At 41.1% G+C, this 27,916-nt stretch overlaps 1 protein-coding gene across 1 annotated transcript; it reads left to right on the plus strand.

Moving 5' to 3' along the window:
* The first annotated feature begins 901 nt into the window (after window positions 1-901).
* Window positions 902-27,734, plus strand: LOC141795245 (cartilage acidic protein 1-like). Its single transcript, XM_074676060.1, has 15 exons — window positions 902-1,012; window positions 4,006-4,193; window positions 8,130-8,326; window positions 10,303-10,439; window positions 13,698-13,854; window positions 18,546-18,680; window positions 18,769-18,911; window positions 22,378-22,514; window positions 23,464-23,546; window positions 23,777-23,877; window positions 23,966-24,134; window positions 24,911-25,056; window positions 25,398-25,440; window positions 25,532-25,675; window positions 26,607-27,734. The coding sequence occupies exons 2-15, from the start codon at window positions 4,012-4,014 to the stop codon at window positions 26,732-26,734; spliced, it is 1,902 nt and encodes a 633-aa protein (XP_074532161.1). The 5' UTR covers window positions 902-1,012; window positions 4,006-4,011; the 3' UTR covers window positions 26,735-27,734.
* Window positions 27,735-27,916: the final 182 nt, after the last annotated feature.

The following is a 27,916-nucleotide window of genomic DNA, read 5'->3' on the forward strand; positions in this document are numbered from 1 at the left end:
TTCAGCTGTATGCAAATAGGACACTATTGTTTTACTTCTTTAATTCCTAAAAAGAGCTGAAGCAGCTCCCTGGTTTGTGCTAAGAAAACTTGAAAGAGGTAATTAAAGAAACAGTTTCTCTTGTATGTGCACCTCTAATAACTCAGCCAGGTCGAGCTTAAAGGTTTAGCCAGGAGTTTTTTGTCAACATTGTGAAGTTTATTCACATATATAACTGACTATTTGAGCCAGAAAATAAAGATTTTGTGATAATGAAGTGACTTTTATTGAGAATCCTGTTCAGTTTAATGGTTTGTTTACAAGCTGCAGTGTTCGGAGGGTGGGGCCAGTGTTTGACAGATATGAGTGACTACCAAACTATGATTGATGAAATAAACAATGGAGGCTGTCAACCTTTCTTACATCAGTGACCCCTGAAAACAGGTTTAGAGCACACAAATGCACATGCATCAGTGATTTATGCCAGAGACTCTGAGTGATGATGGAGTTTGCAGAGTAAAACTGAAAAAAAGTTATCTTTCCCTGAGAGACATAATATGATAAGCATTCTTTTAGTCTGCTTTGAGATTTTCTTTTTTTAAAACAAAAGAGTGAAACCATAAACATGATTGTACGGTTGTATATGGATGTGTGCCGGAGGCAGAGCATCCCATGTGAAGCGATGAAGCTGCCCAGCATCCTCTCAGCTGCGCCCTGCTGCCAAACCATAATCAACACCTGCGGACACGCCCACCCGCCGCTTCCCAGCTCCGCCATTGGCTCTTTGTTTAAACATCTCACACGCTGCACCGCGATTGGCTCGAACATCACACGAGTGATTTCATAAAGCAAATCTTTTGGAAGTTGTGTAAAGGGGATAAGTGGGAAAAACCCTTGAGATAACTGCGGGATCAAAAACACTATTATCTGACTGTATCTCCCCCTCTCTTTTGTTCCCTCCCTCTTTCTCCTTCTCTCTTCCTGCTGGGAGTCGCTGGGGGATTTGTTGGAGTTTCAGAGCGTCTCCGCATCTGTGAGTACCTGAGTTTACTTACTGCTGAAGCTTCTGTGTCGGTTCCTCCGGGTCAGGATGAGTGCAGAGCTCCGTTGGGATCTGCGGAGCACAGAGACGAGAGAAAGTTCATTTTGGTCCAGAAATTAGCGCAAGTCTCTGCTGAGAGAAAAATGTTAACGTAGAAAAAAAAAAGATACCTGCATGTTAAGTGATCGCAGAGCTCGACTCTGTCATGATATCACCATTAGCTGGCAGGGATAAGGTTTAGTGCTAAAAAATGCAGTTGCATTTACTACACAATTATTAATTCTTAAAAAAAAAAAAAAAAAAAAAAAGTTGTAGATAATCTGAAAAATCAAGTTATCACGCAATTTGACTGATTTTTAGAAAAAAAGTCGAGATTTTTGTCATATTCTTAATTTGTTAAGTTATTTCCGGTTTTATATTTTTTTAGGGCCAAGTTGTGTTTTGATTTTTTTTTTTTTTTTTTTTGCCTGTTTGAATTTTTAAATGTAAGAAATAATAACGGAGATTTTTTTTTTTATATAACCACCATGAATTCAAACGTTTTTTACTTTAAGTCACGTGGTTGTTAAATTCAAAACTAACTTCCTGCAACAACAGCTAAAACTGCTGCTTTCTAAAGTTGAACTGTGATGCTGATAAGTGTTTTGTTGTGAGGTACCTAAGGTGTTGCCATGAATATTTTCATTGTATATTTTTTTTCTAGAATAAGTTGTTTTGTAGTCTTGTGTTTATCATTTATTTGGGAAGTGATGGATAATTTATGGTTTAACATGACTGAAAATTGTTGTCTTATTTGAGTGAGTGTAATTCAGTGAGACTGGTACAGTAGTTTTGTCAGTGTGCTCTGCAGTGTGTGTCCTTCACAGTGATGAGCTCCTGGAACTGTGTGTGTGTGTGTGGTGTGGTGTGTGTAAATGTGAAGATGTTGCTGGCTCTTTGTCGCAGTGTTATCAGGATCCGAGCCGGGCTTGAACGCTCCAGAAGGCGCATGCTGATGTTGCACGCTGTGATAATGGCCTCTTAATGCCAACATAAATAACCAAATCGAAAACATTGCTCTGCTTCAAACAACAGATTCTTTTTCCACGGTTATTTCATGGTGTCTGACTGTTTTACTACAAATTACCTCATTTTGATGCGTCCTGCTCTGATAGTGGGGCGGCTTTCTGTTGACCCTGCAGATGTTACACCCTCAAACAATGAGTGCGTCAGTAGTTTTGTGAATCTTTGTATGTTGGAAAGTCACTTTGCAACTTTGCCTGGCAACTCCAGTATCTTGGTTTAACTGCAGTTAAAGCGGGGTAAAGCGACCGTGTGTCCTTGACTAGATAATATAGAGGTCCACTATTTCATTGGACTGGTCCCCAATGGTTTTAAAGCACTTTGTCTTTTTCTACATCCCAGCATGGCTGTAGTGTTGGAAAGATGGATCCCCTTTTCTGTTTTAGCGTCATAAAAACATAGTTTTGTCATATATGAGACACTTTTTTTTTATCATCAACATGTCCGATTTTTAACACTTTTTGAAGTGCAGCTTCATACATAAAGATATGACACATTCTAGGCAAGCTAACTTTTTAAAGTTTCCTTTCCTTTTCTTTTTAATTTATAGCTCATTCCCCCTTATCGGACAAAGAGTCTACAAGCAGGACTATAAAGCTGTCGTTTTTTAGTCTGGAACCACTCCACTCATTTGTCATTACATCCTCTCTAATGAGGAGAAACTGCCTCATCTTCAGCTTCCTCTTGTTAATTAACCCCTCCTGCTAACTCACACGCTCCACATCAGTAAAAAACAGCGTTATCATTGCGAGCTAGCATTAGCCTGGGCCATAATTCTGCAGGTGTCAGCGGAGGTGCTTCCTCTCCTTGCCATTGTGCTTTTTAGAGTATTACTCAAACAGCAATGCGGTTTTATCTCAAATTGAATTGTTGAGGGAGATGTTAAAGAGCCATACATCACCTGGACACTGGGAGCAGAGAGGGAGAATCTGCAGCAGTGCAGAAGAGGAGGAGATGGGAACGGCTCAGTGGCATTACAGGTGGAACGAGAGCTATGATGAAGGCTGTGTTCATAAATCTGCAGCAGAGCAAATCAAGCTGTCAGCTTGTCCTGCCATTTAGTGAGAGTGTGTGAGAGTGTGTGTGTTAGGTGTGTAAAATTTTGCAGCGTTGTTGAGGATGAGCGTTTTATTTTAGCTTTAAGGAGGTGACCTTCCTTTTCCTTTCCTCCTCCTCGGTTGTGTTTCTCTTTTCAGTGCCACGAACCCCGCCCATACCTGCCTGCACTTCACAGCTCGACTGGATCAATTCCTCCATGCTCACCTTTTATCCACTGACCACCAAAAGGACACTAACCCATCTCACAACCCTTTCATTCCAAAAAGCCCTCCTGATTTAGAGTTCCTGAGGAAACAGTACCTCAGGTCTGCTCGCTCAGGTTATATTGGGTTTCCTCTGTGCTCACTCCTGGCCTCCAGCTAATGCCTTGCTCCATGTATGGATTTTCTGTCCTGTATTTCCTCGGCCTGTCCTCCTGTGATGGGTTGTTCAGCTCTAACCCTGCAGAACGCTGCTGATTGCAGTGGTAGATCTTCATCTTTATGTCCGAGGATTGCAGAAAGCTCTGCCAACGATACGCCGATGTTTGCCCCACGATGGATTTTGAGAATTTGCAACAAGGGCATGTGTTGCACTTTTGCAGGTTTATGACTTACAGTTTATTTGATTCTCATTCAGTGGCGGCTTACGAGAGGAAAGTGTCCAGTACTTCAGCCTGAGAGTGTGGAGTTAGTGTGTGTTTTACAACAGATGGACAGCTGCATTGTTCTACTTTCTCACCTGGACTTAAACTGTATCTGCTCAGCACACTTTTCTGGTGAGAAGTGAAGCAGAAGTGTTATTTATGGGCTTCAAAAAGACAAACAGCATGATGATAAAAGCTCCCTGAAACTAGATGTTGCAAATGTTGTTTCTCCCCTCAGGTGAGGATGTTGTGGCTGGTTCTGCTGCTGCCTGCTCTCTCCACGGCTCAGCGATCAGAGCCCATGTTCTCAGCTGTCACCAAGACCGTCCTGCCTCCAGACTATGACAACAACCCCACCCAGCTCAACTATGGAGTGGCTGTCACTGATGTGGACGGGGATGGAGACCTGGAGATATTTGTAGCTGGGTGAGAAACACTTGAAAAGAGTGTTGTAACCTGAGCTCAATGACTCCTAAATCACTAATGTCCTCTTGTTCTTTCCCAAAGTCCTACAATGGCTCTAATGTTTTTGTCATTATGGACAATTAGAGCAATTCATTCACTGCTGAGTGATATCTAGTGGTAAATCAGAGGCTGAAATAAAATGCCCCTGTCATTTTCTAAGCTAAAGGTTAAAGACAGAAAGCTCAAAGAGGAGAGATGGTAAAGATGCCCTGCGGCTCACTCAGTTGATGAGAATGAATGTGATTGGTCAGAGAGCATCGATAGGAACAGTTTGGCAAGCCTGCCACCATCCAGTGAGGCAGTAATAAATTTCTCAATGCTTAACAGAATATAAATGGACCCAAATGACCCTGTCTAATATGTGTCAATTAGCCAAGACTTCCTGTGTGAGTATCCTGGGTAAGAGGGCATCGAAAAAATCATCTGGAAAAGGAAGAATGTTTGAATGGAGTGTTTTAGATTACACCAAGTTCACCCTGTTTTACTCATCAGCTGTGGGACCAAGAAGGGGAGAATGGTTTTAAGGGTTTTCAAGTTGATGGATCAAATTCATCTTCGACAATTGGCCAAATGTTTTATGCCTGTAACATTTTCCCTGGCATGAAAGGGTGGAGAGGTGTGCTCTCCCCACCTGCACTGGAAAAACTGAAATCTTATTAAGTATTTTTGTCTATTTTTCCATAGAAAATGTCTTTTTAGACTCAATATGAGCCACATTCACCTGACTAGTTTAGAAAAATGTTTTATTTCAACTTATATGAAGACAAAAATGAGGTCTGAATTGTATGTAACTAGAAAAAAAATCTGCCAATTGAACAAGAGAAGCGTTACTTGTATTAAGAAATTATTCTAGTTTCAATCAAATTTCTGAGCAAATTTCTCTTGTTCCATTGGCAGATTATGTTGACTTGTTACAAGCAATTCAGACCTCATTTGGTCTTAAATCGCTTAATACACAACATTTTTCTGGACTAGATGAATGCGTCTCATATTGAGTATAATGAGACAATTTTTATTTAAAGTAAGACAAAGAACTGGGAGTGCACTGATCACATTTTTCTGGCTGATCTGACGCCAATACAGATTTGGGCCGATTTATAACTGACAACATATACCTTCAATGTTCCAATCCTATTTTTTTGAAAAATCAATGAACAATACCTGAGAAACAATAAAATTTTAAATGTTTTAATTTAAACAACCAATAAAGTGTCAACAACAACAATGGCTGGCTGTCAGACCTTCCCGGAGGTATATAAAATCAGTTTTATATGTAAGGATGGGTCGATCACCAATCCCTGATCAATGATCACCGATTCCCCAAAACTAGGCCAGCCAATAGATTGGTGCATGTCTACAAAAAACACTTGATCAGATTTCCGTTTTTTGAGTGTACAGCTTTGGCATTTCACATTGACACATGGAAAGACAGGGAGCTCTTGGAACAAAACCATTACACCATATTATCTCACTGAATACAACATGCATAGAGTATATACAAAGGATGTGATAACGAAAATATACATCTTTGAATTTCTCCTAATTTTTCTTACTTGTGTAACTAAACATGTTATACCTGGTTTAACTTAAAGCTAATGACAATGAAATAAAGAAACTTATCATCTTCAAATTTAAACTTACATGAGACGCACCGTACAGCAAATAGACAGCAGGGTCCATAGACAGGAGATTCAGGAGAACACAGCACTGAGCTCTGTTCTCCTCTTGTAGGGAGCTGCCAAGCAGTTATTGATTTCACCTGTGTTGACTGCTCCACCAGCACAGGTGTGTGTTGCTGCTCTACCCAGAGAGTCAGGATTTTAAGACAATTAATTAATTAGTTAAATGAAAGTAGCCCTGTCTCGCTTTAAATTTTGTGAATGAAGGAATTATTTTGTATCACAGTTTTCTTTTTGTCTTTGTCCCTCTGGTAAAATAAAGCACAAGTTGTGGTTCAACATCATTTTGGTCTCTGAAAAGCCGATTATCAAAGTGTTAATCTCTTAAAAAATTATACTTTGTGACTGATGAATAATTAATCACTTTAATTATAGAGAATACTCGCCTGATGCTCTGCAATAAAAGTTTTTAAAAGACAATGATTTGCAGCAGAGAAGTATATTTCACTCTGCACTTAATTTGCCCTTCTCAAAATATCTTTCCTACAGTTTCTTCTCTTGAACTCAACAACTTGACAGCTTGTTGTTGTGCTGGGTTCAGTTCAAAGCAGAATATTTTAGTTACAAGTTTTTAGTTTCGGGAACTTAAATGTTTTTGTAGTCCACTGCAGCCTAAAGTTAAGTAATGATTGTGCTCATACGGTGAGCCAGGTATGGAAAAGCAATGAAATAACTGCATTACACTGCAATACCAGCAGAGGGCAGTACAAAAAAGACAAAGGCTCAACAACAAACAACAAAGAGAATTCCCAAGTAGGCGATAGACAGAGGGCAATGTCATGTGTAACACTACAGTTAGCCTGCTAGCATGGAGAAGATTTAGCTTGTGCTGTTTGTGATCCCACTTTTTAGTACTGCAAATAGATTAGGTGAAACAGCACTTTACAGGAGACAAGTTCTAGTGATGAAGCAGATTCAAAACACTTAAAATGCGGGACTTAAAGCAAGGAGACATTGTGTTTATGGTATTAGTAGCATGTTTCAACATCTACATACAGAACAGTCCAAGTTACAGCAGCATGTTGTCGGTAGCACCATCACTGTGTCAGATTGGTTAACTTATCTTTATACATGCACCTATCGATCAGTGCGGTTTTCCTTCATTTTGGGGCATGGGTGATCGGCCCATCCTTACATATGAAACTGATCTTATATACCTCCAGGAGGGTCTGACAGCCAGCCATTGTTGCTTTTTGCTCTGAGACCTAAAACTCAGAGTACTTTATTGGTTGTTTATGTTAAAACATAAAGATTTTATTGTTTCAAAGGCACTGTTCAATGATTTTCAATAAAGTAAGGTTGGAACATTGAAGCTATATGCTGTCAGTTAAAAAAAAAAGAAAACCGATATTGGCCAAAATCAGTATCGGCATGTCAGGCTTTTTAAAGATCGGTGATCGGTTAGAACATTGTGATCACCCCTACTTATTTTTCATCTACTCAGAGTTAATAGATAGGTCCTGAGTTATCGTTGAAAAACTAAAACTCAGAGATGTGTTCCATTGCAGTTCATACAGTAGAAAGTTATTTATTTGCAATTTCCTAAGTATCACTTAAATGTTGGATAGCATGGGATTCAGGATGTGATTATGCAGATAGTTGCTAATGTAGCCTAAAACTGCTAGCCTCAACCAGACATGAGGAGATGGTTAGCTTGCTTCTTTCAAATTCCACACGCCAGGTTCAATACCATCAAAAAAAGACTTCATGAATTGAATGCAGTAATGTGGTGGCAAGGCTCTGTTCTGAGGGCCCCCTGTCCTTCTACATGCCTATTTGGAATGTCAAAGCCTGGGGGCAGCACACCTCTTTTGTCTCTCAAGTAAAAACAAGACAAGCCAAGTCAGAAAGAGCAACAGCAAAGACCCCAATGGGTTCAAAACAGAACATTTTAAACTTCCTCTGATGTAGTCCAGACTCATGTTCTGGTTGCTTTAAGTAACATCACAAGTCAGTTAGGGATGGCAGACTTCCACTAAATCAGTCATACATTTTTCCTCACTAATGGGGTAGCATTTTCAAAAGAATTATAAAAAGACAAAAAAAACATAAACACAAGATCTCAGGTGATATAAAACCCAACTTCCCAAAATTCTGCCCTACAACATTTACTCATTTATTGTAAAAAGATAGCATGTGTTTATTTAGGCTTCAAATCTCCCTCTGACAGCCTGATGTAATGAAGGTATAACATCTTGCCTTTGGTATCTTTCGACAGCTACAACGGCCCAAACCTGGTGCTAAAATACGACAAGCAGAGAAAAAAGCTTGTCAACATTGCCGTTGACAATCGAAGCTCCCCTTTCTACGCCCTGAGAGACCGTCAAGGCAACGCCATTGGAGTGACAGCGTGTGACATCGACGGAGATGGTCGGGAGGAGATTTATGTGCTCAACACCAACAATGCTTTCTCCGGTACAGTGCAGAGTTTTACACAGACACTGTTCACTAAAATACCTCTTTTCTTGCTCAGAGACAAAGCAGGAGGATCAGTATGCAGATATTAAGCTTATCTCATCTGAGTCTTCATCAGATAACAGATAAGCTTTGTGCTGCTATTAATCAATATGAAGGCTACAGAGCACACACTGCCAAAACCAAAACAACTCACCTCTATCATTTTTATGAAAATGATAAAGGTCACTTTCAGACTGCTGTTGTAAACAAACACCTGAGGGTTTTTTTATTGCGTAAGTGACCAAAGTCACATGGCAGCTATTCTGCTCTGACATTTCTCTCAGAATAGAGAGCCCAAACTCTGTAGTGATGTAAAACTGTGTTACAAGTTGTAGGTCTGTACTCCATTTGAACGAGAAACTCTGAAACTATCTGTTTTTTCATGATTATCAACAATCTCACATCCTGCCTAAAATTTCCATTACCTCAAAGGTCCAAAACAGATTTCCGTGTTGGTTTTAGACTGACTCTTTCAGCTTCCAAAATGCTAAGCTAATTCAGACTTAAGCAAAGATGTGGTCAAATATTGCATTAACTTGATTGCTAACAAATAGTTGCCTCTTCCAAGAAGGTTATGTTTCTGGGAGAGTTTGCCCGTGAACACCATAACTCAAAAAGTTACAAACAGATCTTGATCAAGTTTTCAGGAAATGTTCAAAATGGGATGAGGAAGAAGTGATTACATTTTGGAGGTAATACGAAGTACCGTCTGGATCCAGGATTTTTTTAAAGGATTCTTTATCATTGTGAGATAGGGCCGTTTTCACACTATGTGTATATAACTCCTCGATAAATGGTCTGATTGCTTTGCAAAACAATACGAGACAAGGTCACCATAATTTCTGACAGATGTAAAAGTACGATCCAGATCCTGGCAATATTCTGGATACTAAGATCTGGAATAGGGATGTTCGATACTACTTTTTATGCAGACCGATACCAGTACAAGTACTCCCTCTTGAGTACTCACAGATACTACGACTACTTTTGATACATAACATTTCAATTAACAGTGACATATCATTTTGATCAAAGACAGCACAGTCATTCTGCCATTAAGTCCAAATAAAACACAAACAACTCTCTCTGAGTTTAGAATTAAAAAAAAAAAAAAATTATTAAAAAATATATATTAAAAGTGCACAATAAAACTAGCAACTGTTAGCGTTTAAGTATTTTTTTAAGTAAACTAAAGTGCAAAATAAAACAGTTTAACAGATAACTCACCCTGGTTCATTCATGTTGTCCGAACAGGACCTGGCGCATAATTGCCATGGTGTTAAACTGCAGCAATTAGCAGCAACTAGTGGCGAGGAGGACTTGCTCGACATTAAATTTTTTGCCTAGAGTATCTGCTGCTGGTATCTGCAGCCATCACGAGTAACGAAACCTTGAAAAAAGGCTGGTATTGGCTTGATACCTGGTGTTGGTACTTGACCATCCCTAATCTGGAATATGAAATATGAACTGGGTCATCATCATTTTCAACACTGTCAGGTAACAAATTATTGTACAAACCTGCAACAAACGCCAAATTGTAGCAGACAGTCTGCTGAAAGGGAGTATAACATTAAAGTAGACTAAAGTGTTGCGTAAAAATCACAGTATGCTTGGTGGAGGTCTGTGCTCTCTGAGTGTTTTTCTAGTTTAAAATGTCTATGAAAGTGTGGCCTCATGTCCTTTCAAATGTCAACATTAAGTGACCTTTAATTTTGAAATCAACCTAATTCAGAGAGACATAGACCTTGTTAAGTGTCAGGTTTTCTCTGTTATAAGAACATGAAAGTCAGCAGTTTAACATTAAAACACCATTCAAGCTTTCTTTCAAGCCATGGAGGAAAATAAAAATGGCAGCCATGTAAATGTGCAGTAAGTCTGGGTTATCACTCTTGACTCTCTTTTCCTATTTAAACCCCTCATCTCTCCTCATCAAGGTCGGGCAACGTACTCCGACAAGCTCTTTAAGTTTCGCAACGGGCGCTTTGAAGATCTGCTGAACGACGACATTAACGAACACAGAGATGTAGCTAACCGAATGGCTGGGCGCTCGGTGGCCTGTGTGGACAGAAAGGTACTAAACACACACAAACACACTTATTCTCATGGGCTGAATGCAGATCTGCACGCTATCTCACACACACAAACTCCCTAGAGTGTCTTCTGTGTACATGCATGGGTGCTTCTGTTTGTTTACCAGTGATAACTCATGGCCTGCCTACGCCGCCCTTCTCAGCATGTGCTATGACAGTTCATTTGGGGGAATGGTGTGCCATTTTCTCTCTTCTGTCCATCGCACCAGTGTAATTACAGAAGCCAGGGCTCGTTTGTTTTATAGAACATCGTACGAGGGGAGGAGTGATGACTGCACACTACTGCTTTCTGCCCGTAGCGTTTTCTCCCCCTCTCTCAGTCACTCTCCTATTGTTTTCCCCCTCTTTCCACCTCCTTTACACCCTTTTTTCAATCTGTGACGGACATGCTCGCACTCCTTCTTTGTCTCTTATCTCACTCACACGCATACAGCTCTTACTTCCAATCAAGGGTTGGGATAAAGGAAGTAATAGTTGGACGAAGACAGTAGGGATTACAATAGATTTTTTTCTAACAAACCACAGTCCCATCCCAGTGAGCACTGATAGGTTGTGCAGCAGCCAAACCGATTGGAAAGATATCTGCTTTTAATGGCATAATGCTTTCAGAGGAAGCCAAAGTGAGCTCTTCCATGCAAGTTCCAGCAGACTGACAGAGAGGACGAGTGAACACATTTTCCTAATGCTGAATAAGTTTTATTAAAATAAATTTGGAAGCACAGCAGAAGGTTAAACAAGCTATATTCAGAACATGCTGTAAAGTCAGCCAGGTAGCTCATGTGTTTGGTATCTTTTACTCATAAATAAAGTGTTATCGTTCAAGAAGAAAAGAGGATAATTAGTCATCTGACTGCTTCATCCCTCCCAGTCTCCTTGAAAATGACGTGCAATCATTAGTCTTTTACAAACTGATGAAGGTGACATATTGAGGGATCACACGTTGGACTGATGGAACGTTTCCTTCCGCACCGAGAGACCGGACGGAGGAGGTGAAAGTGTTTCGATTTTAGCATAATATTAACTCCTTTTAAGGCAAGAACATTAAATTGCAGCTTCAAAGGTGGTGGTTCATTCAGGCATCCCTGCGATGGCTGTAAACTGCAGTGTAAAAGGCTCTCAGTGTACTATCCTGTACTCTCAGACATGCACTCTGCAGGCATGCATGACACATCATTCACAATCCCAATCCCAGTGACAGAAATTAGCCTTGAGCGAAGACTTATTGAAAAATCGTTGACTTTTAAGTTTGTTAAGTAACTGCCAGTGGCCTTCAGGTCTTTTATTGTAGTTCATTCTCATTTTTTCAAGCTGTGTGTGTGTTTGTGTGTGAGTGTGTGCTATCCAGTAAGCCATTATGTGACGCTTCATGACATTTACATCAACCAGACTCATTTAGTTTCCTTGTCTTGTGAAAATACAGTGAGGCTAACATGAGGGGTGGAGTGGCGTGTACGTGTGTGTGTCCGTGTATGTTCATGTGTATTGATTGAAATATGTTAGGCCTGGTGGGGAAGCTCATTGGAATCGAGTGTGTAGTCTATTAGTGTGGTTCCGTCTGTGAGTTTGTGTCTGCAGGGACTCTGACTGATAATGGAGTGTGAAATTAATCTCCAAAGGGAGGCGGAGGAAGGAGTATGGAGAGAGGCTGAGGGAAAGGGAGTAAGGGTAGGAGACAGGGAAAAGGCGGAGATGAAGGGAAGAGAAAAGGTTTTATTGGAGGAAGGTAAAAATGCAAATTGTTCCCAAAGATACCAAAAGAATAAAGATAAGGATATAGGATAGAGCTGGTGTAAAAAAGAACTTTACAATTCTATTAAACTAAGATACACTACAATGTTTGTGTATTCAGAATGTGAAACATGAGGATGTGAAATAAATGCAGGAACAGTCACTAAACTACTTTCTTTAGTCATGAATACAAGGTGCTTTTCAATCAGTACCAGGATCTTTTAGTTCCCAGAACTAAAGGCAAGCAAGGTATTGAGAAGTAATAAAATAACTGCACTACACTGCAAGACCAGCAGAGGGCAGTAAGAAAAAGACAAAGGCCGTACAACAAAGAAGATGCCTGAGTAGGCGACAGACAGCCTGCAATGTCATGTGTAACACAACAGTTAGCCTGTTAGCATGGAAAAGATTTAGCTTGAGCTGTTTATGATTGTACTTTATTGTATTGCAAATAGATTAGTCAGCACTTCTCAGGAGACAATTCCTGGTGATGCAGCAGATTCAACACGCCTAAAATGTGGAATATAAGTCATGTCCACACGTAGCCGGGCATTTGGGAAACCGCATATTTATTTTTATATGTTAACGCCTGTCATCCACACAAAGCTGCAGCTCTACGTCACTAAAAAAGATGTTTTCTTAAAACTCTGGCCAAAGTGAAGATTTTGGAAACTCCAGTTTCATGGTTTTGTGTGGACGTGGGTAAACAGTGTTTTCAGTTCTCAAATGTCCCAGCTGAATGACGGGGCCTCATTCTGATTGGCTGGCACAGGTTGTAGGTCTGGAAAACTGCCAAATATGGGTTTGACATGCCTTGAGCCGCACTTATTGGCGGATTTGCCCCCTGTGTGTGGATGAAAGTTTTTTTTTTTTAAACGAACAAAGGGGGGATGCTCATTTTAAAAAATTCATGATGTTTTTTTCTGATGTATCAATGAAAAACTCAACTAGGATGCATCCCAATTACTCCTTTCCTGTTTTAAAAGTTGTTAAATAACCATTGACACATTCAACTAGAAGTCACAAGTGTACAGGGTCAATCTTCAAACTGTAACACCTGAAGCTAACAGAGACACAGTCACACCATTCGCCTTAATAGAAGACAGTTTTTTATGATTCATCAAACCAAGTGGATCACAGCTGTGTGTGATGTAACTGTGGAAGGCAGGTGAAATAAAAATGTAGCAGGTACTCTCATCAATCAGGTATGTTCAGCATCCCAGGCCCCCAAGGTTGCTGGACCTCATAATAATAATAATATTGTTTATCCCAGTTTCCTGCACTTTAAAGAGATTTATCTCTCATTTTCACATCTCATCACATCATCTCACATTTTGTATCAAAGAAGTAAGATCATCTGATCTTTTTGATTTATGTGTGTTTTTTGGAAGATCAAGTTTTTTATTAGTTATCTGATGCTAAAGTGATAATTGATTGATCACTCTGATGACAAATGGAGGCTCTTGCCGTGTTCTTTATTGGATAACAGTTGTGTTTCTTTTATTTTCCAGGGTTCAGGCCGCTATGCCATCTACATAGCTAACTACGCCAGTGGAAACGTGGGTCCTCATGCTCTCATAGAAATGGATGAGTCAGCGAGTGACCTCTCACAGGGCGTCATTGCCCTCTCCAACGTGGCGGAGCAGGCCGGAGTCAACAAGTTCACAGGTAGACGTTTAGAAATGTATGACTGTGTGTGTGTGTTGGTGTTGGTGTGGGTGTGTGTGTATGTGACGTAGACTTTACCTTTGAGAACATCCAACACCACTGGACCTTCAGTGTGATTTACACAGACACCACTGGGGAACATGTGCTTGTTGTAGACATAGACTCTGAAATATAGGACTTCAGCACACAGAGGTGAGTAAAGCAGAGTTGGTGGCGTGCCAGGTGAAAAAAAGAGGAGAACATGATGAGTGTAGGTGCGAAAGGGGAAAAAAGAGAGAAATGTATGTGGACTTTTGGCCATGTCAGCTGTTTACTCCGGTCAAAGTCAGTGCGAGGCAAAGAGGAAGGACGACACACACACATTCATCAGAGCAGCTCAACGGCCCAGAGATGGCATCTATCACAGACAGCTGGAGGTGTGAACACAAATACATGGACACCAAACTGTGCAGTGTATTTACAGAGCGTCGCCTCAGTCAGAGCCAGAGGGAAGTCTTTATTTAATATAGAGGTGTATGGCCTTTTTCAGCCGGTTTTATTGGTTAAAAAAGCCCTGCTGGCCCTCCCTTAGATTGATGAATAAGGGTTCAGACTGGGAAGCCGCAAGGCCACATCATCAAAGTGACATTTCTCAAGAGATGCTTATATGAGTGCATTTGTATCCTAACAGACTTTAAATATGAGGGCTGTTAAATCATTGTTTTTCTTGCTGGATTACTCACTTTTAATCTTGTGTTCTGAATTATGTTTTTCTGCTTTTGAAAACAGTTTTTGAGTCTATGTGAACAACGTAAAGTAGTTCCAGTGCATCAATTTAGTAGTCAAGCGATGAAATGAAAATCATTTATCATTTTGACTTAAACATTTTATATTTAATGAAATGCAGCACTTTTTTCCAGTAAAGTCTGAGACTCAAATTTGAGGCAAGAGACAGCTTCAGAGAGCGTATTCTGTCAAATAAATTGTTAATTTTTTTTTTCCCAAAGGACAACACAGTTACAAATTTGTGAAAGTACAAAATGTTCAGCACATTTTAATAAAAAGTAGAACAAACCAGAACACCCCATAGCTCTGTTAGCTTTGATTGCTGAATAATGAGTCACTGAAGCTCGTTCTGAGAAACTAACCAATAATCAGGAATCCCTCTCATTTAGTGAGCACTGTTGTTGGATTCTTTAATTTAGTTTTATCCATGGGTCTCTGTAAGATAAACAGAGCTCTGTGGGCTTTTGTAATGCTGTTTCATGCTGACATCAGTCTAATTAGCTGCACCTGTATGCTTAGCTCATAGGCAGTTGCTCTTTGTGAAAGAACTTTGTGATCCTTTATTTCAGTTAGGAGAAAAAGTGTGGTTAGGTTTGACTCATCAACAGAAGCATGACAAAGGTTTTTTTTTAATGTTAAATGTGCTATCCAAAGGAGCAGCAACAGGGCTACAGTTTGCAAAAAGAGGTGAATAAAAACTATGAAAAAAACTATGGATGTAAACAAAGGAATCAAGGTTTGTAGCTGAAGCTTGCATCCATCCATCAAATTTCCTGCTTCACCTATTTAGAGTTGAAGGGACGCTGGAGCCTATTCAAGCTTTCATTTGGCTAAAGGTGGGTTACACGCAAACGGCAACTTCTGGTCTAAAATATGAGGCAATGCGGAAGTGCTAAAATCTGCAGTTCATGGAGTGTCCACTTGAGGCTAGCTCCAGTAAAACGTAAAACCACACACACACACACACCAAGCCGATATATGCCATTTTGACAGGATAAATAAACATTTTTACAGCCTTGTACAAAAGTAGTCTTCTATCTGAATAGGCCATTTCAGAGGCCCAGCTCAGCTGATTGGTGGATCAGATAGATAGATAGATAGATAGACAGATAGATAGATAGATAGATAGATAGATAGATAGATAGATAGATAGATAGATAGATAGATAGATAGATAGATAGATAGATAGATAGATAGATAGATAGATAGATAGATGGATGGATAGTGATTATACTTACATTTACCATATTTTCCGCACTTTAAGGCGCTTCGGAATATAGGGCGCACCTTCAATGAATGGCCTATTTGAAAACTGTTTTCATACATAGGGCGCGCCGCATTATAAGGCGCATAGGATAGAAGCTACAGTAGTGGCTGGGGTTGCGTTATGCATCCACTAGATAGAGCTGCGCTAAAGGGAATGTCAACAAAACAGTCAGATAAGTCAGTCAAACTCAGGCTACATCCACACGGAGCCGCACAATTTTCCTATCCAACTATTTTCTGTGCCGTTTTCAAAAAAAAAAACGTGCTGTAAAGACGAAGCCGTTCTGCCGTCCACAAAAGCCGTTTCCAGAGATCAGTTCACATGCCAGACCTTTGGGGGGCACTGTATTTCTCTAACAATAAACAAGAGAAGAAGCCCGGGCCAGCCTGTGAGCTAATGTTAGCACTTAGCAGAATTCCTCTTTACTGGTTCTTACCACTTACTGCTGTTACTTTGGCGATGCCCCCTGACTACGGTAGCCATGATTAATCAATATTGATCCCTATAAGGTGCATCGGATTATAAGACTTTTGGCTTTTGAGAAAATTGAAGGCTTTTAGGTGCGCCTTACAGTGCGGAAAATACGGTAGTTAATATTCAGGTTAAGGTCAGTATTCAGGTTTCTGAATAACCCGTCTACATGCATGAGCCAACAGGGTTATTCCTGTGTACACGGTATCCCGATCAAAACAGTGACACATGGCCAACATCTCAATGCACAGAGAACGTCATGATGTAGTATGCGTCATTTCTGCTTTGTCTTCCTGTATCTATAGCAACAACAACAACAGCAACAGCATGGTGGACTTCCTGTTCTCTAAAGACCAAGATTCCTTGCGGACAGAACATGCGCGGACAAGAATTAATGTTCCTTTTGGATGGGGATAGCCCAATAGGTGTATACATGAGCATATTCCGTTTTTTTAAAAGGGTTATTGGTGCTTACATGGCCCTTGCGCAACCGGGTTATTGTATTCCGAATATGAAAGGGTTACCGACTACATGTAAATGCACTCATAGATAGATCTATAACTGTCAGTGTGACCTCATTTCCAATATGGCTCCCTCCAAGGATTTGCTTCAAAACTCTTTTTCAGAAAATGACAGGTGATATCACGGAGACTACATCCATCCATTATACAGTCTATGGTTACACCCTGGATAGATCACCAGTCCATCACAGGGCTAAAATTCATGCAAACTCTCATGTGCCTATGAGGGACTAATCAGCCTTATGAGCATTTTTTTGGACTAAAAAACCATGCAACTTGCACACTCCACACAGAAAGGTTCCTGCCTGTGGGGGATTCAAACCAGGAACCTTCCTACCGTGCATCCCCAGCTCCAAATCTAATAGTAGTAGTAACTTTTCCTTAAAAGTCGAAAGAAAAGAAGCCATTTTCTGAGCGGTCAGATATAAAAGGTCAACAAATCATCCAGAAAGCCACGTCAACAGTCTACATCATCTTCATCTTCCATGTCTTAAGCTTAAGCGTCATTTTCTGTGACAAGGGAGATTAGACAGAAGTTACCATCTGAATGTTTTTAAACTGAACGAGTTACCTGGAAATCATCCTTTTCTATTAAAAAACAGCGCCACAATCCATCAAAACAGTTCCCAAGCCTGCATCACCACTACACTTGACCCTGTGATGGATCTCTACTGTGGTTTGGAGGAGGACAATAAATGCCAAAGGAGTGATTTCACTGTGATCTGTTTCTTTGATAAGAGAGACGATCATAAGCCCCCAAAAAGAGCTGCCTCTGTGATACTTTATCCTAACCACTGAAATGTCCTTGACGCTGGTGTCCAACTAAGTTTTGGAAATGGGAGAGGACTTTGTAATTGAGTTTCGCAGAATCAATCTTCATCATCTGAGGATCTTTTTGCGTGCAGGGTGTCATTTAAGTCACCGTGAGGAGGGGCAGAGCGAGCTGGCCCACTTCACAATGCTTTGAATGATGTACGGTGGACGGCTTTGTCATCAAACTGCCGTTAATCAGAGCAGAGGGACAGCGGGTGAAGTTGTATATCTAATGGTTACATATCTCTGGGGAGACATTAGCGGTTTATGGCCGTAGGGGGCGAGTGATATTTGTCTGGGCTGATGGAGCGGGCCAGTAAATCAGGAGTGAGGCCTGACTCACTGCACTGACTCTGCATACTCAAAGGGCAATCAGAGCCCTCCACACTCTGTAATTAGACTCCGCCGGTTTCAGACGAGACACTTCATGGAGACACTTCACTTTACAGAATGTCACGGAGAAATCCTGGGGTGATATTGAGAGTAAATTGAAGAGAAGGAAGATCTTTTCATGAGGAGAAAATTGCTGTTAGTTTTTGTTTAATGCTGGAGATTTCCTGCATGTGTTTGGGTTTGTTCCTTGGTGTGTTTGCGTGTGTGTTATTGTGTGTGTAGCCCATCAGAGTCAGTGTCTGTGTCAGCAGAAAGACCTGCCCTGTGTGGAGGAAATGGCCTGGAAAGACAGTAATAATATCTTGCTGTTCATTTTAGTTATGGGGCTGATCTCTCTTCTTCGCTTCTTTCTGTTTTTTCCCTCTTCCTGCGTTATGCTTTTTCTTGCTCAAACTGCCTGTTCGCCCTCTATTAAACTACTTTACTCTCTCTTACCGCTCAGCAATGTGTCTCATATGCAGGAGGACGAGGCGTTGTCGTCGGGCCAATCGTCAGTCAGACCTTCTCCGATGTGTTTTGTGACAATGAATATGGGCCCAATTTCCTGTTCAAAAACAACGGAGATGGAACTTTTACTGATGTGGCCCAGCAGGCAGGTAAAAGAAGCATTTGCGTATGAATATTTTCAAAAACACACAAGGGATGAGTTTTGTTTTTTGTAAAGAGACGTCCATATACCTGTAGGTTTGGAGGACCCCATGCAGCATGGCAGAGGGGTCGCCTTGGCAGATTTTAACCGTGATGGAAAGACGGACATCGTCTATGGGAACTGGAATGGACCCCATCGCCTGTACATGCAGCTGAATAACCGCAAACAGAAGTTCAAGGTCAGTCCAAATGGTTTTTTTTTTTCAACAACTGAAAGTACAAAACATTGACAGTTTTCTAGGAAAGCACTCAGAGAGCGCAGACCTCCGCCAAGCATATTGTAATTGTCATGCAACACTTTAGTCCTACTTTATTGTTATACTCCCTTTCAGCAGACTGTCTGCTACAATTTGTTGTTAGTTGCAGGTTTGTACGATAATTTGTTACCTGAAAGTGTTAAAAGTTATAATGACCCAGTACATATTTCATATTCCGGATCTTAGTATCCAGAATATTACCAGGATCTGGATCATACTTTTACATCCGTCAGAAATTATCATGACCTTGTCTTGTATTGTTTTGCATAGTAATCCAACCATTCATGGTGGAGTTATTTACACATATGGCAAAACCGGCCCTATCTCACAGTGATAAGGAATCCTTTCAAAAAATCAAGGATCTCCCAAAAACATGACATCCTTGGCGGAGGTAATTGTAAAAGATAGCAGGTGTTTCCACTGGGGATGAAGCCACAACATTTACAGCTCCCGCTGTTGACTGCCTCTAGTATATCATAAGGAAGGTCAGCTGACCCAAGTAACCAAAGACATTGTCATTTGCTTGAACCTCAGACCATTGTCGAAGCCTTTATTTGGGCCTCTTTCATTGATAGAAAGTATCTCCATTCAAAATAGATTACTGGACAATCCATGGATATTCCAGAGCAATTACTGTTTATTGATTAACTCCAGTCTCTGATTAGCCCATCAGATCAGGCCCAACGAATGATGGAGGACAACTGTAGAGAGAAGTTGTTCCTCTTTCTCTCTTTGGAATCAATTTTTAATGAACGAGCAGCACAGAGACAGCAGATTCCACTCATTACCTCTGTGAATCACACACTTATCTATGCTAACGCTTTGCTAGTGAGTTAGCACTGCTCGGTGCCTGCCAGCTTTAGGATAGAGTGGGATTTTGAAGGAGATGGGCAGTGATTTACAGAATCGACGACTAGAGACAACTCCTTTGAGTTGATTGTGTGTTCGTGTAGTACGGTGAGGACTGTAAGAGACAGAGGCAGGCGGTGCTGTGTGTAAATCTGCAGAGGTTTCCGTGATCTATCTCTTATCACCTGCGGCTGCATTTTTTACCAAAGAGATAAACGTCACTGGAGACATCTTTATAGGGGTCAAATAAAGGGTTAATGTGTGATGCTTAGCCCAGCGACAGTTCCATCAGCCTGACACACACACGCACACACACACACACGCACGGAGCACCCGAACACAAACACACATAAGACAAATTGAATTAACTAGCCAATGTTTTTTAAACCAAGACTGTTAAATCACAAACCCACAACAACACGTTTAAGACCCCTTTCCCCCCCCACACACGCTGACTCTCCCACTCGCCACGTTGACCTTTGGCATGCATAATGAAGCCGTTGTATCACTCCAGTAAACCGCTAATTAAATTGGGCTGAAACAGCAGCTTGCCTGGGTGGTGGAAAGTGCCGATTAGGCCTGTTTGAGCTTTAATTAAAATCTATTGCTGAGGTTTTCCTTGCAAAAGGTTTAACAAGCACACACACTCAGGGAACACACAAATAGCTAATACATATTTAAAAAGATAGAAAAGGTCTGACCATGAGCGTGGTAAAGTTTAACAGAGCAACATCATCGTGAGTTTAATGAATTAAAACCTCTGTTATCACTGAGCTAATTTATGTAACAATAGAGTAGTAATGTAAAAAATCAGCTTTTTCCAGATTGAAGGCGTATTGCTACAGGTGAATTTATGTTGTAACATGTTATCAGGTGAAACCTGTGTTAATAAAATTCTGATTATCACTTCAGACTAAAAAAGGTACTTTCTGATATGTTCCTATGTCACCCGCTGAGTTTTCCTTTTAACAGTAAATTAAGTGCAAGTAAATACAATAGAAAATAAATAAATAAAAAACTCCCATATATGCATTAAAAAAAGCTGAAGGCTGCATATCCTAAATTAAAATGAGTTATTTCTGATAAACAATCTTTTTGGGCTACCTGCAGTACTGTCAATGCCCAGCGGGGGTGGGGGGTGGAGGGGTTACTTCTTGTTAGGAGAGTAGGCAGAAATGAGATTAAAACTGACAGTCATCAAGTTATTTGACACATTATGCAATATCAAAATTATTAGTTTTAAATGTTAATTTTTAAGTTTTCTTTTTAATTTCATACTGACAATTTGACATAATATATACCGATAACTTTTCATAACTTTTTTATTCAGGTGAGACATTTGGTGAGTGTGGATCATATTTTCCTGCCAGGAGTTCAAATCAGAATTTTTTAATTGTTACCCTTTTTTTCAAAATGCTTTAAGCACTCTGTAAAAAAATGTTTGGTTTGTGTTGAATTTGGCGCCCCCTGTGGGTTAAGTGGCACTGCTTAACTTTAACAGTTAAAAGAGTGACTCATTGAAAATCATTGCCATGGAAAATAAAAGATTATAAATGTAGAAAAAAAGTTTAGCAGCTTTTTACTCAAAGTAGGAAACTGGACAGATATCAAAAACTTTTCTATTACTACCTTTCTTTTTTAAGATACTAATTTCTTTGTCCTCCACAAATTCATATTCCTATGATGGAAGTCCCTTTCATTTTCCTTATGGTCCTTCTATTCATCTGCCGCCTGATATAGTAAATTAAGATCCCTCCCTTCTTCCCTCCTTCCTTACTGGCCTAAGTCGGCCATCCCCTCTCCTTCACCTGGGAAGCAGAAGGTCACTGTGCCCCCCTCCCCCTCCCCCGCAGCTTTATGAGCCTTATAATTAAAACAGGGAGTAAATACTGGGGGGAGTGAAGGGCCGCTCTATAACTCTTCCCGACTTATCACTGTGTCACTGAAGCGGGGAGGTATCCGTTACTTTCTCGTGCAAAAACTCCTCTGCTGAGAAGAGTTTTTCCGTGGGGAGATGTGCCGTCTACTTTTCTGATGCCAGAGGATGTGAAGAGGTCTCACTTCTTATCTGTAGGCTTTAGAGGGAACTCTTATCCAGGGTGACTTACAGTGAGTGATGACAGATCAGCATCAAACTGAAGGACTAGATGCTTATTATTGATGCGGCCTGTTGTGGGAGCTGAACATGTGACCTTCAGGTTATGGAGGAGTCACTGGCTCAGTGCACAGCACCTGTCAACATGTTGGACCAACACGTCGAGGATGCTGGAGTCCAGTCACAAAACTGTTCTTACACCTTTTACTTGTAGTCTATTGGCTTTCAAGGTGCATTTTTGGTGTTGATTTACAGCAGCATTGCGTGCCCTAAAGCCTGACCTAATACCCACACCCAGGAACTTTTCCAAGGAACTAGAAATGCTGTGTTTTGACAGCAGTGTGCTTCTGATTACGCTGCAGTTATTTCAGATAACTCCTTTTGTTCTACGTTGATCTGGCTTTCTTGTTTAATTCTGAGCTTGTGCTTTCTTTTTTCTCAAAGGACATAGCTTCCCAGAAGTTCTCCATGCCATCCCCTGTTCGCACAGTTATTGCTGCAGACTTTGACAATGACAACGAGCTGGAGGTCTTCTTCAATAACATCGCATACAGGGGTGCCTCTGCCAACAGGCTCTTTAGGTACTCACAAAGAAACAGACACACATACAAAGACACAATCACAGCAGTATTACTGTATGTTAAATTAAAATAGCACTTTGTTGATGAGCTTCACAGACTACTCCTGCGTCTTTATTTAATATTCTAAAACTTGGCTTTGAAGCTGAGAAGAATTTTAAATTCCCAGCTGAGGATACTTATCAAGTCTGGCATCCCGCCTCCTCCTCCACACATGGATGAATCTTTCATTAAGACAGTTTTAGGTCTCTTTTTGGCTGACGGTTTGGCTCCGTCTTGAGATAATAATAATGAACTCAGCCCTGTAAATGCAAAACATGATACATATCAATTGTTAAGACTTAATAGTAGTCTGTCTGAATAAAAGATCTGATCTGGCGTGTTTTCTTGAACAGGATGCATAAGTCATGATGAATGTTGCCATGAGCCGGTGGCTCAATTCATCCTGAATATCAATAATCAGTGTAAGCCCCAGAGATTTCCTCGGATCAGAATCTTTCTGAACGCCGGGTCACTGGAGGAGAATTAGTCTTCCTGCACATGATGAAGAGCTGACAGGGGTCACTGCTCACAGCTCGTGGCTCCACCATTGTCTAGTATGAAGATGAATCAGCTCATTTAAATCTGCTCTCTGGCACTGAAGAGACAAGCTCAAACTATTGTGCCTTAGATAATTAATTCAATACAGCTAATCAATATTAAGCTGAGCAGGGGGGTTCGGCAGGCAAGATCAGCACAATAATACACCGTGAAATGCAGTTATGACTTCAGAAAACAAGTATATGAAGGAGAAGACCTTGTCATTACAGTTACTCTTTCTGCAGATGTGGCGACCTAATATTCAAACTGTTTCCTCTCCTTTAGATCAAGTGTTTTTATAATACTTTGACTCTTTATAACTTCTGAAGTTCAGGGTAAATTGTTGATGCTCTGCTGTGATGTTGATTTGCAGAGTGAGCAGGAGGGAGCATGGAGACCCTCAGATAGAGGAGCTGAACGTAGGGGAAGCATCAGAGCCTGAAGGACGAGGGACCGGTGAGTTTCTGCTTTTTAACTCAGTTTGAACATTAATAAAAAGCTGCTAGTCCTGCTTTTCACCAGCAGGTGGCAGCAAAGTTCCACGAGTGATCCAAAACTCTCCTGAGCTCTAATGATCCACATTATTAGCTATAAGTCAGTCCATGATGGCTACATGAGGATAATAGGTGTTATGTAGGATGTGTCATGCAGTTTCTCCATGTGTCATTACTGTGACCGATCTGCAGGAGCTGTGGCCACCGACTTCGATGGTGACGGGCGCCTGGAGCTTCTGGTGTCTCATGGTGAAAGTGCAGCACAACCACTTTCTATCTACAAAGTCAATCTTGTAAGTATTTGTGACACATCTTTAATTGGTTAAATCACAGTGTAGAGAAGCCATAACCTTTTTCTCACCACCTGTGTGTGTGTCTCAGGGCTCCACTAACGCCTGGCTGCGGGTGATTCCCAGGACAAAGTTTGGTGCCTTCGCCAGAGGAGCAAAAGTGGTGTTGTATACCAAAAGGAGCGGGCCACACACACGCATCATCGATGGAGGCTCTGGATATCTGTGTGAGATGGAGCCTGTTGCACACTTTGGCCTTGGTAAACTTCATTCATTTATTACCAATTATCTTTTTTTCTTTTAGCTGATGTTCAACCTTTGACCTCTTGAAGTATTCCCAAGTGACTCTGCAAGTGAGGAGTGGAAACCGAGGACACATTTGGGGGTCTGTCAGTAGCATAGTACTTCACTGACTAAGTAAGGGTAGGATTCTGTGCCTGGAACAAGCTCCCTGACTCCTTCTGTCCCCTGAATGACTGTTAGCTGGTGGTCGTCCAGGACTGGTAGCTCACCCTTCTGCCCACTGAGTCTGCTGTATTCTGAGGAGACTCAATTTTAATGCTTGATTACTCACAACACACTCCCAGAGCAAATTTCCCACGGCATCATTGCTTCTGAACAGACCTCCTCTCTTCAGCTCTTTATAGAGATAGACACATGAAATACTCTCCCCAGCACTAAATGAGAAGGTGTCAATCGGGTGCAGAACAGGTGAATTATTCTTTGGCTTACCAGCGGCACACCTGCTCAGCACAGTCTGGCAACGTAACTCAAGATCTGTTTACATTAGAAATGCCACTTTAATTAAGGCTACAGAGGCCCTCTGGAGAGGGGCTTTCTCTCTGCCTGATTAAAGTAGTTAATGGAGAGAGACCAAGAGAGTGCCGCTCTGTCTCTCACCGTGTTTGTGTCAGCGGAAAACTGAGAAAAAGGACAAAGCTTGATTAAAGAACCTGAGATAACCACAGTGTTTAAAACAGTGTGTGAACCTTGGAGACTCTCTAATGTCCCGTCTGTGTGTGTTGTGTTTCACCAGGGAAGGATGTGGCCACAAATGTAGAGGTGTACTGGCCAGATGGTCGATCGTTGGCCCGACCCCTGGAGCCTTCAGACATCAACACAGTGCTGGAGATCTCCTATCCAAGAGATGAGGACGAAGTCACTCCTACTGCAGAGATAGAGGTACGGCAGTCCATCAAAGAAACCTGAGAATCTCAGGACATTTTACACAGTATGATGAAATTAAAGATGTCATGCAGTACTATCCTGCTTTCAGTGGTTATTAATTTCCCAACAAACATGAAGTCCTATGTGAAACTTGTTGTGGTAGTATGTCACCATCAAAAACTCCCATGATGAGTTTTCAAATGGTCATAAAGCAAACTGAAGTTAATCTATCATCCAATTCTTCATGAATGCTTCAATGTAGATACACCATGTAGATACACCTACATCTCATGGGTATCTAAGATTTTTTATCCTGAAGCAGGCTTGTTTATAAAGTGACTTCCTGTATCTTACAGTGTGGCCAAGGGTTTGCTCTGAACGAGATTGGCCGCTGCACAGGTAAGTTCCAGAGATATTTATGCACTGACCCTGTAACTCTGTGTCTGTCAACAAACAAATGTATCTCCCCCTTCATCTCTGCCTCCATCAGATGAAGATGAGTGCACCCAGTTCCCCTCCGTCTGTCCCTCCGACCGCCCCGTCTGCACCAACACCTATGGCAGCTACAAGTGCCGCACCAAGAGGAGATGCAACCAGGGCTTTGAGCCCAACGACGATGGGTCTGCCTGTGTGGGTGAGTGGTCCTGGCAGAGTCAGGGTAGACTTAGCTGGATTACTGAGATCAGGAGAACAAAGGAAGCACTGCTGGAGAACGAGATGCCTTAAGCTGCCTTAATTACTCTGCTTTTTGAATGAAGGCTTAGAGGTGCTAACATTCCTCTGGCCATGTCCCCGCTCTGCTCCCCGCTGTCTTGCATGACTACCTTCCTCATGTGAATGTGCTCTCTTTCAGCCATTAAAGCCTCTGGAAATGTGGCCTGAAAAGACAATTTGAGAAGAGTCTCATCAAGTATTCATCAAAATGTAATTAAAAAAGATCAGTATCATTTCAGATGGCAAATGATTAGTGATTAGCAGAAATGGATGCAGAGATGCAAGGTCTTGTGAACTCTGCCTGTGATCCCCTTTTTTATACTAAATAATGACCTTAAAGTCATGTAGTGTGGGGCTAGCCCAAGTTAGCAGTATGTATATGTTTGTATCATCGACCAAGAACACAATTTTTGAATTCAACGCTTTTAACGAAAGGATTGCTTTCACATTACCTTGAAATGAAATTTGAAGCAATTAGTCTTGGTATTAAAACTTGGTTTGGGTCACGCTCTATGAGGTTCACCCTCGTGCCGGTGGCCTGGGTTTAATTCCAACCTGAGGCCTCTTTCCCGCATCTCGACCTCTTTGCTACTCTATCCACTGTCCTCTATCATCACACTGAAGGCATGAAAAAGCCCCAAAATATCTTTAAAATAAAAAAAGAAAGGAAAACTTGGTTTAGATTGGTAAAAAGAGGAAACATGTTGGTGACAGAAATAAACATACACATATGGTGTTAGCTTAATCTACATTTTATGAAGCTAAACTCCTCAAACCCACACACAGTGCTTGTGTCTCATGATTTCTAATGGCTGTCTAACTTTTTCTTTGACCTTCATCTTTCTCTGCAGCCCAGGTAGCTTACTTTGGGGGCACGCGGTCTTCTGGAGAACGAAAGTGGTCTGGCCTCTCCTTCTGGTGGCTCTCTGTCTCTGTGCTGCCCCTCGTCTCCACCCATCTGCAGATTGAACTCCTGTAGCTGCTGCTGTCTTCCCTCCTCTCCTTCACTCCTTCACGGGGATGTACAGAAACTCTTGGAGAAAACTTTTCCTCTCTGTGGACCTCTGCCGTCTTTTTTTCCAACGCTTATTTACAGTTGTGTCCCCTCCTCATCGCTGCTATGTGTCACCTCTTGGCTCCTGGCTCCCTCTGGACTGTGAAGACACACACACAGGGAGCATGCTCGCTGGGAGCTACAGGGTTCAGAACTAACTGTGTCACACCCGCAGAGCCCTCATGTCATCACCTGGCACTTATCTTAGTGGGAGCTGAACTGAGGCCAAGACAATAAGTGGAGCTGCAGCTCTGCATAACCTCTGCACATACAGCGGGCGGATCTACTGGCTGCACAGACCACAGTCATTAGAGACACGCTGCGGCCCCATCTGTATCTCAACAATGCCACTGTGTTAATCCTCACTATGTCACTCTCATTCTCATAACGGGCTAACTGGGATGCTGAGAAAACGCCGGGTGTCCAAGCTTTAGGTTCTGTGTTTGTTTCTGAGTGTGTGAGTTTTTCTGTGTGTGTGTGAGTGTTTGCTGAGTCCAAAAAGGCAGTTGGGTAGAAGAACATATGCCAGACCATCTGTCTCCAATGGTTGCTCATATTTTGTTACCTATGAATAGCACAACAGTACGAACACACGTGCTTGTGTGTGAGAGCACAAGAACAGGCAGGAGCTAATTACATTTTTTAAAGAACAGAAGCAGGAAGGTCAACCTGACTCTGCAAATTTTAATTACTTGCATCTCAAGGTAGATGTTTTAAAGAGGACATGAGCTTACAGTATTTACCCAAAACATTAAATCCCAGCTGCAATTTTATTGTTTTGTTTGTCCCAAAAGAAATTAAAGAAGAAAAATCAAGAAAAACAATTATATTAATAAATCCTATATTTTTCTCTCTGATTCTGTTGGTACGCCAAATATCCATGAAGTTTTGATTATTTGCAACATTAAATCTAATTTAAGTTTTATGTTTCATCCATTTGTTGCACAGAGCAAGCTAACTTTCTTATCTCTTTCAGCTCAATTGAGTCCTACTTAATGATATATTAATCTAATACGAGACAATCCTCGTTGGAAACTTCTTGAAAAAAAAACTTTTGAAGAAAATGTAGTGTTTATAAGAAAATTCTGATTTAGAATTATGGTAAAA

Source organism: Halichoeres trimaculatus, unplaced genomic scaffold (assembly GCF_033239565.1).
Source record: "Halichoeres trimaculatus isolate MK-OKI-2021-1 unplaced genomic scaffold, fHalTri1.1 fHalTri1_scaffold_8, whole genome shotgun sequence".
NCBI lineage: Eukaryota > Metazoa > Chordata > Actinopteri > Labriformes > Labridae > Halichoeres > Halichoeres trimaculatus.

Bases quoted from the DNA above. Each gene is read 5' to 3' on its own strand.
- LOC141795245 (XM_074676060.1), top strand. From the start codon at position 4,012: ATGTTGTGGCTGGTTCTGCTGCTGCCTGCTCTCTCCACGGCTCAGCGA. The intron at 10,440-13,697 runs GTACTAAACACA...TTTATTTTCCAG, and splicing joins TGGCCTGTGTGGACAGAAAG to GGTTCAGGCCGCTATGCCAT. The intron at 23,547-23,776 runs GTGAGTTTCTGC...ACCGATCTGCAG, and splicing joins GCCTGAAGGACGAGGGACCG to GAGCTGTGGCCACCGACTTC.